This window comes from Artibeus jamaicensis, unplaced genomic scaffold (assembly GCF_021234435.1).
Source record: "Artibeus jamaicensis isolate MK-2021 breed Jamaican fruit bat unplaced genomic scaffold, CSHL_Jam_final scaffold_537, whole genome shotgun sequence".
NCBI classification, from domain to species: domain Eukaryota; kingdom Metazoa; phylum Chordata; class Mammalia; order Chiroptera; family Phyllostomidae; genus Artibeus; species Artibeus jamaicensis.
In genome coordinates this window covers 22,310,200-22,324,562 of record NW_026522047.1, presented here as the reverse complement: position 1 = coordinate 22,324,562, position 14,363 = coordinate 22,310,200, and the positions used below count along the sequence as shown (strand labels likewise).

Here is a 14,363-nt window from a genome sequence, read left to right as displayed (position 1 = left end):
GCCTCTCGTTGCCTCTCTTCTTGGCCACTGTCTCTGGTTACCAAGCAACACTGCCTCATCACTGAAGGCCTAAGATGTGAGGGCCAATTCTTGGCTAAAGAGATCATGGATTCTTGCAAGAAAAAATTTAGGCAGATGAGTCAGACAGAAAGAAACAGACTCCAGGACCAGGCCACACCTACCGGATTAGTATGAGTGAGGTAACTTTTCCATAGTCAGCTGGCGTGAAAACCACACCGACCCTTTTCACCTCCAAAGGCTGCAAACGGAAGTGGAGGCTGCCAAACCTGGATTCCTCGGCATGCGTACCCTGCAAATTTAATAAGCGCAATTCAACAATTCCTGTAGAGCAAGCTTCTGTCTTCATTATGTGCATTTTAGAGTACCAATACGACTATTTTTTTATAAATAGTCCTGCAGTACCCCGGGCGGAGGCTGCAGGACAGCAACATGGGTTCTGGAAAGGGGAGCTGCCTCCTGGCCCGGCCAGAGTTGGGCAAGAAGCCTTCCACACCAAGATGCCTGGAGTGGAAACCATCGCTTAGACCCAAAATCTCTACCTGAACGCTACAGGGATCCTGCCAAACCACCCCTCCGCTGTGCAACCCCAAATTCTCTTTAATATTTAAGTATATATAGAAACCACCTTCATTATACAATATTTAGTCTCTCCACTCAGGAGAAAGATCTTCATTTATTCATATCCTCCTTTATTCTAAGATTTCTTTCTCTGAATAAATCTTACAGCCTAAATTTAATATTCAAGATTTTGTTCTTTATCATTTTCTCTCTTTCCATGGGGGGGAGGGGTTTAGCTCCTTCTCACTAGAAAGGATTTTTAAAAATTATTTAAATTGTTTTATTGTTGCTCAAGTATAGTTGTCTGCCCCGACACCCCCCCCCCACACCGCCCCCAGTCCTCCTCACCTCCCTTCCCTGATCCCGCCCACCCGTGGTTTTGTCATGAGTCCTTTTTAGTCCAAAACAATTGATTTTTTTTAGAGCTATCATTACATAATCTGTATGGCAATAATTCTCTTTTTTATCTTTTTAATTTTTTAAATTTGTCTTATCCTTCTGTTGTTGTGTTTCCCATGCTATCTTGAAAGAAGAAATAGCGATAGTATTTGATGCATTTGCATTAGAATCACAAACCTCAGAAAGGGAAACACCTGCTTGATATGTACAATGTGAATATCCAATAGAAAACTGCTGATTTTTAGCATTAAAACTATAATAATAACAGCACCATTTATTAAATGGTATTCAAATGCTAGGTGCTGAAATGCAATCAGCTGTATAAAATGCTGAGCGTTCCATAAACCTTACCAACTCTTTCAACACTGTTACGAGTGAGAAAGATGAGGCTTAGAGATGTGAAATAACTTGCCCAGGGTCACAGGGTCACAGAGCAAGAACACAGCACACCCTGGATTTGGAAGCTTGAATGTCCAGTTCCCCACACTCTGAACCAAAGTGATGACATTTCCAAAAGCAAACCAACATGATTAGAACACAGGCCCTTTCTTTACATGACAAAGTGCTCTAATCAGAATTTTAAGTTGAGTTTTGAAGTGTCTCAAAAGCACGGACACTGACCATGCTTTTTATCACTGTAGTAAAATCACAATGGTAGTAATTTCCTTTACCACAAGAGGTGTGCATTTGGGGGCGGGGGAAATCTTCCCTGAGAGATTCACAAACCTATCTCCAACGAGTTACACCATTTGTTCAAATCTGAATAGAATATTTCTAGGTAAAAGGAAGTAGCATTATTTTGGGAATTTCAGATTACCTATCATTCAGTACTAGTGGGAACAGCACGCTCTCGGGGTTGGGACTAACGTACTTCCACAGACCCTGAGAGACGGCTGGGGATGGAGCGGGGCAGGCACACTAACAAAGGCAAGGCCACGCAGCCTGGACCACTTGCAAAGAGAAAGGACCGTCTGCTGTTTGTGTGTTTCCTATTGTAGCTAAGTCTCTAGTGAAAAGCCACTCAAAAACTTGCTTTGAAGCCCTGGCTGGTGTAGCTCAGTGGATTGAGCACAGGCCTGCGAACCAGAGGATAGCGGTTTGATTCCCAGTCAGGGCACATGCTTGGGTTGCAGGCAGGTTCCTTGCAGGCCAGTTCCCAGCAGGGGACGCACAAAAGGCAACCATACATTGATGTTTCTCTCCCTCTCTCCTTCCCCTCTAAAAGATGAATAAATAAAATCTTAAAAAAAAAAAAAACTTGCTTTGATCGATTTCACTGTAACTCTGTAACTCAGTTGGAGGTCATCTGTGGTCTCCCTTTTTCTGTTGTTCAAGTTAATCTAGAGCTTACAGTGTATCTTCGGAGAGGTAAGTGAGGAGAAAGAAAAAAATGGCCGAGGCAGTTAAATTGTGCGTGTTAGAAAGATGGTTCTATACACGTGTGTTTGTATGGGCATGTGTGTACTGTTCTCTAACAGAGGCCCCATGTTTGAATGGATGGACCCACACAGAGTGCCTGTAAGGAAAAACTCAGCTCTACACAAAGAGCCACAGAACCATGGAGTGAAAACTGAAGAACGAGGCTGCCAAGTCCCTGGTCAAACCACATCCTCGCCACATGACATGTTTATTCCGACTCCTCGGGATTTATGCGCGACCTCGAGAGGGCCCAGAGGCTTGAGACTTTCAGAGAAATCCTCTTTCATAGATGAGGTGACTATCACAGAAATTGGGTGAGTTGCTAAAAACATGAAGCCAGTTCTGTAAGAGATCTTTTTTTTAAATGTATTTGATTTTAATATCTTATTTGGCCCTAAAAAGAATTGGACAGGGGCCAAGGAATCTTAAGAGAAGTACGAAATCTGGGGTCTCAAATTTTATGGTTTTCTACATAGCCCTGATTCAACTGTTATTTCTACACTTACATGAATCTAAACCATCGAATTTAAATGATTTGCAGGGGAGCATGAACCAGGGGCTCCTCCTGTATTAGTTAATTGGAAAAACCTGCCACATATATATATAATGCCTGGACTATAAAAATAAGAGAGCCACATATATTAGGGATGTAAAGACCCTTGAAACATAAATCAGCGAGGCCCCTATGCTATGTGTCTAGTTTGTGAGCCATTGTTTTTTCTGTTTAAAGACATCCTACCCGGTAAGGGCAAGCTTTGGTTAGCTGGAATTCACCAGTTGTGAAATTAATCATCTGCGTGTCCATGCCAAACCTATAAAGAGAAAAAAAATGTTTCAAACAGCATTCAAATCACCAATCAAGAATAAAATGTGTGTGCATCCACGGATTTTATGTATGTGAGCACATGTACTTGCACGTAACAACTCTGCCCCAGCCCCCACACCGTCCCTGGCACACTGACACTGTGAGTGCTCAGTGAAAGACTCTGGCAGCACGGAATGGGAATGTAAAGAGGCAGATGGTGACGGCAGCTCAAAGTGGCAAGCAATCCGTTTCCTCCAAATGGTTCGCATCTACGGAACCTGCTAGGAAGTCACTCCCAACCAAGGGTAATTTCATCTCCCAGTTTAATGTCCAGTGGATATTTGGCAACATCTACAAAAATTTGGGGTTGTCACAGCTGAGGAGGTTCTTCTGGCATCTACTGGGCAGAAGTCAGAGATGCTGATAAACAGCCTTCCAGGCCCAGAGCAGCCCCTCCCCACAACAGAGAACCGTCGGGTCAAAAAACGTCAGTAGTGCTAAAGCTGAACAACTTAAGGACGAGGGGAAATCCTGCTGAGCCGAAAGGAGGGAACACTCTAAGCAAAGCTGTAATGATGGGAAAACAAGACATAAAAGATAAGAACTAACAGTATCATCGGCTTAGCTTGTTTAACAGCATGAGACTAAAACACTACACTCATTTCTCATGTGTGCCTAGAGAGCATTGTGATTCAGATTCTAAATTTTAAGAGTATTTGTGAAACATCATGATTGTAAAGGTTCACTGATCAAGAAAAGGATATTCTGCTGGGAACTGCACTTGACATAGTAACCCCCAAACCGCCACATAACAAACAGAACCGGTAATTTCCAACAAGTTATGTGTGCCAAGGAGCTGGGTGCCCAAGGCGCATGGGCGAATACCGCGTCCACCCACAGAGAGGGTCCGAGTGAAAGACGGAAGGGCTTTAAAGGCGTCTGAACGGTGTTTCCCAGACAGCCATCAGAAAGTCTTCATGACTGGTGCTTTACCATTTTTTGAGCAGATGCACAGCAGCTTCAGGTTTGGGATACAAGGAGAGAGGAAGCAGCTGCAAGGAGACTGGCAGGGAGGAAGGGTTCTTCACCACAAAGTACTGCACCTGGAAATGGGAAAGGAAAATCAACACCCTGGGAAGAACACAGCATCGCCCCTGCAGTTTTCCTGCAAAAAAACTGCACCACCTGAATCAAAGCAGGAGGACCTATCGCAGAGATCAAATTGAAAGACATTCTGGAACATAAACATGCCGCATGCTTTGAAACTGTCTATGTCATGAAAGACAAAGGCTGAGGAAGATGAAAGAATGAAAATGACTCGACCACGCAATCAAGGTCCTGAACTGGATCGTGCTCCAAGGGAGGCGGGGTGGTATGTATGTGTGTGTGTGTGTGTGTTTGCTTCAGCAAGATAACTGGAAAAATACGCATATAGACTGCAGATGAGACAACACTTTACAATTAATGTTACATGTTCTAATTTGGGTAAGTATAGTCTGGTCTATAAGATGCTCCCATTTTCAGGACATTTGCACTGGAGTAACCAGAGGTCAGGGGTCATAATGTCTGACACTCACTCAGGGCTCATAAAAATAAGTGTGTGTGCACACGCACACATATGGAGGGGGAAGGAATAAGAAAGCAAGGATGGCAAATGTTAAAAATTGATCGATTCTTTGTGAAGGGCAATTGGGCATTCTTGGTATTATTCCTGGAACTTTTCTCTACGTTAAAATTATTTCAATATCAAAAAAATGTTATAGTCATAGAATGTCATCCCTAAGCAATCCAACGAGTGTTGGGCGAAGTGTAAAGACTTCCTTGATCCTAGTAAGATGCGTCTTTGGCAATGAGGCTTATGAGACATAAATGAAACTCGGCTGGTGCCATTGCCTTCCCTTTGCCCTGCTCACTGCCACCCCTGTCGAGGACGGAAATCAGCACCCTGAGGATGCAGTGTGAACAGAGAGGAAGAGCCTGGGTTTCTGATGGTATCACAGAGCCACTTCACCAGCTTTGGGCCTCTCTCCTGCATGCTTCTCATTAACTCCCAGAGTTAATGAGAGTTTGTTAGAAACAAACTGACTCCTATTCCAGCCAGTGTTAGTCACAGTGTTCTGTTGTTTGCAGCTAAATACTTACTGAACTGAAAAGATTTTGACTTGGACACAAACTTCATAAGATGTATTTGTTCTGTGTGCTTTCAGTACACCTAGAGTTTTTTGTTCCTTATTTTGTTATTCCGATACCTCCCTACTAGGCACCGAATGGCATGTGTGTATCATTTAAACTGAATTCAAATTAATTTTGGTTCTGAAACAATATTCTAAAGCTGGAAAGACTCTGGTCACTTAAAACTCAAGAGCAATGGGCTGTCACTGACAACAGGATCCTCACCACGCTGTTCCGAAGGGCAGTGGCACTGAAGTTCAACACGAGGCCCGGCTCCGTGACCAAACGCGGCAGGAAGGAGATGAAGGCTTCTGGCTCCCTGGGCTTCTTCAAGTGGGTGAACCGAGTCATTCCTAGAACATTCCTCCTGTGTCATGTGTAAAGAAATTATTATGAAAACCAATTTTGACACACACAAAAAAAGAGGGAATTGATAAATGTATTATCATCCCCACTCACAGGACCAAGGGGTCTTGGGAAAGATGGCTTATTTGGGGTCCAGGGAAGAGAAGGTACAAGAGGATTGTGGTACATTTACTAGAAAGCAAGAAAGTGCTCAAGAAATGATGGGAACATGTCAAAGGGACCCCCAAGTTAGCCTGAAGGGGCTCCCATCAGCCAGAGGTGGGTCAGATTAGCATCAAAAATAATAATGATGGTAATGACCAGAAAATCCATAGTGATGCTCAAAAAATAAAGTTAAGATGAAGAAAGTAAGTAGAAACATCATCAATTTGTAGCCATCTAAAAACTAATCAGAACAAGGATTATCAATGGATGCTAAAATCATGGGTGGTACATTCTTAAAGAACAGGGAATTTATGTGATCTCAAATTTATCATACCCATCTTTGTTAACTGCAAAGGGAAAAATGTATCCACCATGGAGAAAGAGCTCTCACACATACAATGGGGAGTTAAATGACTCAGCAATGTCAATACGGGACAAATGACACTCACGTGCCTCCTGCAGTGACGCAGTGAGAAGGACACAAGATCAATGACATCTTTAGTACTCCTCCCTACAATGTCTAACGTGAATGCAAACTCAAGGAAACAATTAGAAAGTATCCAAAGTCTTGAACATTCTATGAGACAATCAGCTAGGCCTCTTTAGAATGTGAACATTATGCAAGATGAAGAAAGGTGGGGACACCACTCTAAAGAAAATTATGGAGACGCGTTAACTCCTGAATAGATCCTAAATTTCAAAAAAAGGGAAAAAGAGAAACACAGCTATAATGAATATTTTTGGGCAAACAAGGGAAGCCTGAGTATGGACTGAATATTAATTAGGTAGTATAACAGGATCAATGTTGAGTTTGCTGGGTATATAACGGTATTATGGTTATCTGTACCAGAATATTCACCTAGGAAAACAAGGTTCCGAGTAAAGCGTTGAGGGTTGAGTGCTGAGGATGAAGTGCGCACACACACAGAAATATACAGAGGCAAATAAAGCAAACAAAGGTGAGAAGAACTGGTGAATCCAAACGCAATATTTGAGTATTCACTGCACTATCCTTTCAACTTTTCTGAGGTTTGAGATTTGCCTAAAAAAAAAACACTAGGGAGAAATATCAATTACTCAAAATTTAGTGCTGCGATCTCAACGAAGTTGTATGTAGTTGTGTCTCCACAGTGCTGAACACAAGCAACAAAGGTGGAGCCCTACCTGCAGCCATCACCATTTTTAAGTCTCTTCCATCTTTCGTACAATTTATTCGCGAGTTCGAAATCCACATCCCAGGTAGACCGATCCAGAGGAAGGCTGCCTTCCCAATGAGGATTTTCTAAAAAGCAGATCAGATGCCACACGTACATTTACAGAAGGCACAGTTCCATCGTAAACACAGCCAAGGCTGACTGTTACACTTCTCGGCCTGCGAGGACTGCAGAGGGATGTGCCCTCTCCCCTCTGGCTGTGTTGCTCCAAGCCCCGCCCCCACCTCAATGGCAAACGATGTGTCAACTCAAACAAACATGTGGAAAGCAAAACTAAATCGAATTATGTAAAGGTAGTAACAGAAAAGACACATGGCTCATGATACAGCCTGAAAGAGGTTAAAATTACACTCAGAACATTTTTAACAGCTTTAAATCTCAAAGGCTAAATGGCTTCCATGTAACTGCTAGTCATCATTGAAGTCCCTTGGGCTACTATGTAGAATGCTGATGGATAAATCCTCCAAAGAGGGCCGAGACCAGGGGCTCCACCCACAGGTGTGCCTTTATATCTATAAACTGGTCTCCTGCTCAGCCTACCCTCTCCACTTCTCTGTTCAGTCTCGTCTGTGCTAAAGAGCATCTCAGGGAAAAACAGGGGACCTCCCCAAAGAAACTTCTGTGCTATAATACTCTCCTTGAATTTAACATTTTAATAAACCAAAAGGTAGGAACAAAACAAGAAACAGCTTCCACATCAACACCATGGCCTCGGTCTCACTCAACAATGAGCACCCCCGTAAGATGCCGATGTTCCTGTAGCTAAAGTCTGCAAAGGCAAGCCCATATTATTCTTAATAACATTTTGTCAACCTTTTTTTTTGGTCAACCTTTTTTAATCTTCCAATTTCTCCTAGTGTCGAGGTTGATCAGCCAAAGATGACTGAATAATGTGTCTGGAAAACCTTCCAAAGTACAAGGGACTTACGGGGGCATTATTTACACAAGGACTTCAGCATGGTTTTGGAGCATTCTGAACAATTTCATGTTGTTCTGTTAAGGAGCATGCTCTTTCAGAACAGCGTATGATGCAATTACGTTCCCAGGACTAATCATCTCATCTACGAATGCTGATTTTCCTCATGACGTCCCACCCGACCCCCAACTAGAGCTCTACGGAGAGCCTCGGGGCAAAAGACTTACCTGTGTTTGACTTTCCCATGAAATAATGCATGCCACAATGTGCTATCACTTCAAAACCCAGACTCCCTTCCTAGATTGAAAAGTAATATATGAATAACTTAAAACACAGCACTAAACATAAAAATCCTAATGCACTCAAATGCAAAGCAGACGCTGGCCTCCGCCGTAGTGAATTTTCATTTGAACAGAAGCTGAACAACTAGAAAGTGGCCTTGTCTTCCTTTATCCTTGAATGGGATCCCTGAATGCTCATTCCCGGGGAGGATTGTGATGGTGGATTCTGTTCAATAATCAACACCCACAGTGACAACCTTTGGGCCCCTAAGACACCAACCAGCCTTCTGAATTAAAGGTGTAATCAGTGTCAGGATATTCTTAGTAGGTTTTTTACCAAAACTGTACTTGAACCCTCTGAGAAAAGCAGACCGACCTGTGGTAACTCCTAAGCTACTCAGGACACTCAAATTAATGTCCTATTTCCTGCAGGTGAGGAAAGCACACCTTTGCTACTTCCACCCATACCTGACACCTGCCTGCTCCCTCCCACGCTGACTCTCCCTCTAAACACCTCTTGATTAAAAGAAGAAAATTTCTGTGAAACCTTTCCTGATCAAAATATGCACACACACAAAATTAACCTAACATTTTGTTTCATTTTCAGAAGTCCTATCTTTAGGCGCATAGCTAAACATGAGGCATTTCCAACTATGAAATGCCAATGCTAATAAGTGAGAAAAATCATAAAGATGGTTGCATGGATGTCTCATAGTGGAAAATCAGAACCCAGCGTCATACAGAACAGCTTGGATCAAAAAGAAGCAATAACAGCAACTAAATGAAAAGAAAGGAACATTAAGAAAAATAATGAGACATGTTTGAGATCTAAATTAGATACCATTTACCCAGATTTTAGAAAGCATTTTCTTAACTGTGAATCCTTTCAGACTTTAGACTTGGTCCACTAAAGAATTTCAAGGTTTATGACAACTGCGAGTCACTTACCGGAAGTCTACATAGAGCATTTAACCATCTCAGTTTTTTGACATCATTATAAGCATGAGTTAAGAGCTGTGTTTTCTACAGCCCACACACATTCCACACATTTTGGAAATTGATGGAAATGAAATTGATCTACTTGTGGTGCCTTATTTCATTCAAGAACCTCAAATTACTTGATGATAAATAGTAATGTTTCCCAAATAAAGATTTCTATATCTAAACAATGCACCATCTATGACTGGCCTGGTAACATCCTTAAAGAGAGCCATAAAGGACGTGAGTTTAACTTAGTAAAACCCATGCACTATAGGTTGATAATGAGAAATGGTAATCACAACAAAAATTATGATACATATATAGTTTTGTAAACAATACCTTGGTCGGTGCAGAGTAAATCTGTAGAGGTATTGCAAAAATGGCACCTGTGTTTGTAGTCAAAAATACACTGGTGAATAGATTTATGGAAATGTCTTTAACAGCAAATTTCAAAGAAAATATATTCCAACAGCCTGGAGGTAGAAATAAAGGGCCAGTGAAATTCAGAATCTAAAAAAAAAAAAGAAGAAGAAGAAGAAGAAGCAAGAGAAATTACTTTCCTAACATTAACTATGATTAAAATCATTATAAGGTGTAATACTAAACTTCTATATTTTGAGAAATATAATTTTACTCAGTGATTTCTAGGTCAAAAATTGTATTTGTATATAAATGACAGACTTCAAGTAATATTTAAAATGTAACTGTTTATAAATTTCACAAAAGTAATCATGTAATTTTCATAGGTGGTGTTTTGCAAAAACCTACTTTTTATCATAAACCAGGTTTATTTTTACTAAATACAACCCTTTTAGTACAAATTATACATTATAAAATTTTTTCATAATGGTAAGAGCAAATATCTCTGGAAGGATAAATCCCAGTTCCTTTGACTTCCTTGAATAATAGTTTTAAAAAGACAGAGAGATCCTAAAAGTAATACTGAAAATGTTAAAATTATTTGCTTTAAAATTGGCAAGTAAATATTAACTTTTATAAATATTAACTTCAGAATACCTGACCATAAACAAAGCTTAAAATAGGCCAAAACCTGGTAAAAGGTACCGCCGTACCTTCAGAAGGCGCTTGGCTTCCTTGGGCACAAACACATCATTCAACACCACACTGCGGTCAAAGTGGCTGAGGCACCACACCGTCCACACTCCCGACGTGTTCTCGTGGGTCTCCAGGTGGAACTGGGCTGCAGACGAGTCCATTCTGAAATACCTGTGAACACAGCACGTGCAGGCGTCAGCCCTGAGCGCAAGACAACCGCCAGCCCTCGAACGAGCCTCTGATTGCAAGAGCAGCATCATGCCACGTCAGAGACTGATGCAGACACTGGGAATGACCTTACTGACCACCTCCTCCAACCTTCCTTCCCACAAGCACAGCACGGAAGGCCAGAGCGGAAACGACAGGGCCAGAACCCAGACAGCTCACAGAGGTGGAACCAGGACCCAGACGTAGTTGAGAAACACGCCGGGAGTTTCTCCCACACCTGGCTGCCTGGCCTGGAACCTATTTCGTGAACTGACTCATTCAGCTCCTCCTTTCCCATTCCGCTAACAACCCTTTCCCTGGTTGTCAGCAGTGCTAAGGCGAGCCAGGCAAGCCCAGAGAATCAGATGAGTCTTCATTATATTTCTCAATCGTTTCTAAACACACACACACACCATAGGATTCCAGGGAAAGCGGAGTTCACCTACCCTGGAACCACCGGAGAGGAGAGGCACGCCTCTAGCGTCGGCCTGCTCTTTGCTTTCTTCACGGCTTCTTTCACTCCACTGTCACACGGAGTAGCTGTTTCGAGGGACAAAGAAATAAAATGTCAAGCGTCGGTGTCTTTTCTTTCGCTACGCCTAAACAAGAACAAGATATGAGTGTCATTCATAACTTTTTAACTATTTCACTTTTTCTGTCTCCATTAAAGTCGTGCATCAGACATAAATGGTAAAACCTTTCTCGAACCCCATAGTTCTTCTTTACTGGATGGCTGCCAACGATCCACAACGGGGTGTCCGCCACCCCACCCCCCTTTCGCAAGCCAACCTCTCACTTCTTCTTTGGGGGGGAAGGGTCAGTGCTTGTGGCGTTTATTTGACAAAGCTCTGCATTCACCACATGCACCGTAAGTAAGAGGAACGCCCTCAGGTCTGCCAGAGATGACAGAAGTGATGAATGGGGCTCAGCTGGGTGGGGGGCGGGGGAGCATGTGGAGGCAGGAGCAAGAGAGAAATACAACCTCAATGACAAGAAGGAGCGCCTCCGTCAAGGTGGGAATGCGTGGCACAACACCGCTGCTTTGTCAAAACAACCAGCTGTCCTTGAGCGAGGCCGCGCTATTGAATCACTGGTATTGCACTTAACTCTAATGCTAACACCCAACTCTTTTTTCTTAAAGTTAGATGTATGATAAAAAAAAATTCTAACATGAACAAAAAGTATAGAAATGAAATCTACCTTTCATTCCTGCCTTCCCAATTATCTTAGATGAATAGTTGCTAACAGATTCTTGAGCGTTTTTCCAGTTTTCCTATCTCATAAGCAAGTACATGGATACCCTTAAAACACCCACATGCACACTTGCTGCCTACATTATAGGTCCGCGTGTGCTTTCTGACAGCTGCGGAGTACACCCCACAGCTGAACTACACAACCAGTCTCCGCCCGGTGGATGTTCGCATTAGTTCTGCAGTCACACACAATGCACATTTCTGTAGGTAGAGCTTTGAATACATGTGTGTCTGTAGGTAAGTTCCTAGAGGTAGAATTAAAATCGAAGAGCACACAGGGGCATTTTAAATTTTCACAGAGTGCCCATTTCCCATCCAAAAACACCTGTATCAATTTATCTTCTTGTCAAAAACACGAAAGCTAATCATGACCAACGCAGGAGATTAACGATCTTTTTTATTTTTGTCAATCTAAGTAATAACTTACATCTCCCTTGTTGCTTTCAATTAAATTTTTTTCAAAGTAAGTGACACGATTTCATGTTTAAAATGCATTTGCATCTCTTTACAGGAACCTCAGCTGTAAGAACCCGAAGGCTGGACTGGGTTGGCATCCGGAGCCCCTCTGCCCCACACTCTACATGGAGAATCGAAACTGGGGCGGCACAGCCTCTCTCTGTGACGGGGGTTCTCTCCGAACACATTTACATTCTGGTCTTCCAAATCGCCCACTGCGTTTCACTGTAAACTCCAAGTCCCCAATACAAGCGGCCTCCACAACCACTTTCTCTATAGAATGGCGACGGCTGGAAGCCAGCCCAGCCCCTTCCTTAGAGCCCTGCCTCACCTGTGGCTGTAAATCATTTCACGGAAAGAATGGCCATCAATACAAAAACAAGAAGACGGTCTCCAATATTTTGAAAATCTGTACCTTTGCAAGTAAAAGAGGCGATTTTTGTGAAGTTCGTTGTAGAAGAAGGCAGGAGTACCGGTTCAAACTGCAGAGACAGAGCGTCTCTCTGTGAGAAATGATGGACGTCCTATAACAACAAAAAAGCCCGCATCACCACTCTCTGCTCGGCCACTGTTGGTCTCGTTTGGCTCAACTCTGTTACGATGAGTAAGGAGCTCAGACTGGCATTCACACGGCAACTGCTTAGCAGATGGGGCTACAGCAGACTGAAGTGGGTGCTGACAACCTGCACCCCAAAGTGGGTGCGAGCAGGGGAAAGTGGGCTGAAGGCATGGAGACAAGTGTTCCTGTATTTGCCCTTGAAAAGCCCTCATGTTCTGCAACAAAACGCACACTTGCGAGTTTAACGTGTACTTGATGTAGGCATTTACCATTACCTGAATCCATAGAAGGCTGTTTCCCGAGTGTAATATATACATATTTACGGCCGAATCATCTGTCCAAAAGAATCAGAGGGGTGAGATTGAAACAAAAGCCACCTCATTCTCACACATGACACATTTTCTCTAAAAAAAATAACTCGCTTTTCAATACTGCAATTGAAACTGGGAGCTATTTTCTGCTGGGTATTCTTTTAAGTCATAAGAAAAAGGATCCTTACGAAAAGACTGACCTGCCAACCCAGGCTCTCTAACTGATACAGAACAGCCAGCAGAGAAATGTGAGGTTAGGGCCAGACCACGGCAGCTCTGAATGCAACCAACCACCAGGTGGTTTCCGGTGAGGCTACCCTGTCGTAGATGAGACAGCTCCTGGTTTCCTAATGTGAACAACCAAACTTGGGAAAAATGAAGCCCTGGGATCTCAGAACGTGGCCTCCCCTCTAACCCTCACCAACAGAAGTGGGACAAGAGTCTTCTTGACACTGATGTCCACTTGGCCACTCGGAGAATCAGCAGAAACTAGGAACCTGAGGACAGGAAAGCGCTCCTGCTGAATGACTATTACTACAATCAGTTCTGATGACCGGAAAGTAGATGATGTCTGGTCAACAATGAAGACTGCCGATAAAAAACTACATTCTGGTGCTGTTTCTTTCTCTGAATATGTACGTGTGTGTGTGTACACATTCATGTACCAGAATAGGCTGGACGACCAATGGATAACAGTAGATACTGCATTATAACTATCATGGATCACATAATGTGTGTCTCCAAGAAAAGTTCTTAGAGACTTAAGTTGGTAATGAGGTTATTTCTGGTAAGTAGGACGCACATTTTCAAAAGTGAAACTCATAGAACGAACACTGAAATTTAAATGACTCTAACTTGTCAGGCCTCCGGGACAACCAGTGTCCCGTCAACTATTTAAAAAAGGACAGGACAGGAGGCTTTGGTCGGCGGAGCCTCTGCAGATCAGTCAAACTGGAACACAATGTAAGACTTCGAATACTCTGGGAATATTCACACTAGATTCTTGTACCAAACTAGTTTCTTTACTAACTCCAGAATGCCACGGAAAACTATTCCCGAGGGAACTCAGAATAGTTTGCATTTGCCTCTTCATTTACTCCAAAAATTTACTAGCAGCTGCAGGTTGAGGACCCGTTGCTATTAGTCTCTCTTAGTAACGAAAGTGGGGGCTCTTCTGGGTTTCACTGCAGTGACACAATCCACAAGCGAATGTCAAAGAATGATGACGCGCGTTAGTCATGATTT

The 14,363-nt window shown here is 42.8% G+C and overlaps 1 protein-coding gene across 2 annotated transcripts in view; it reads right to left on the bottom strand.

The window, feature by feature from the left end:
* Positions 1-14,363, bottom strand: part of TMEM131L (transmembrane 131 like) — a 139,177-nt gene that overhangs the window by 32,288 nt on the left and 92,526 nt on the right. For both annotated transcript variants that reach the window (XM_037168121.2, XM_037168122.2), the window contains exons 10-20: positions 13,083-13,141; positions 12,664-12,772; positions 10,986-11,079; positions 10,350-10,503; positions 9,616-9,786; positions 8,242-8,311; positions 7,049-7,166; positions 5,600-5,741; positions 4,196-4,305; positions 3,137-3,209; positions 183-310 (exon numbers count right to left, since the gene is read on the bottom strand). In XM_037168121.2, the coding sequence (XP_037024016.2) occupies positions 183-310; positions 3,137-3,209; positions 4,196-4,305; positions 5,600-5,741; positions 7,049-7,166; positions 8,242-8,311; positions 9,616-9,786; positions 10,350-10,503; positions 10,986-11,079; positions 12,664-12,772; positions 13,083-13,141 (1,228 nt within the window). The remainder of the gene's footprint in view (positions 1-182; positions 311-3,136; positions 3,210-4,195; positions 4,306-5,599; positions 5,742-7,048; positions 7,167-8,241; positions 8,312-9,615; positions 9,787-10,349; positions 10,504-10,985; positions 11,080-12,663; positions 12,773-13,082; positions 13,142-14,363) is intronic.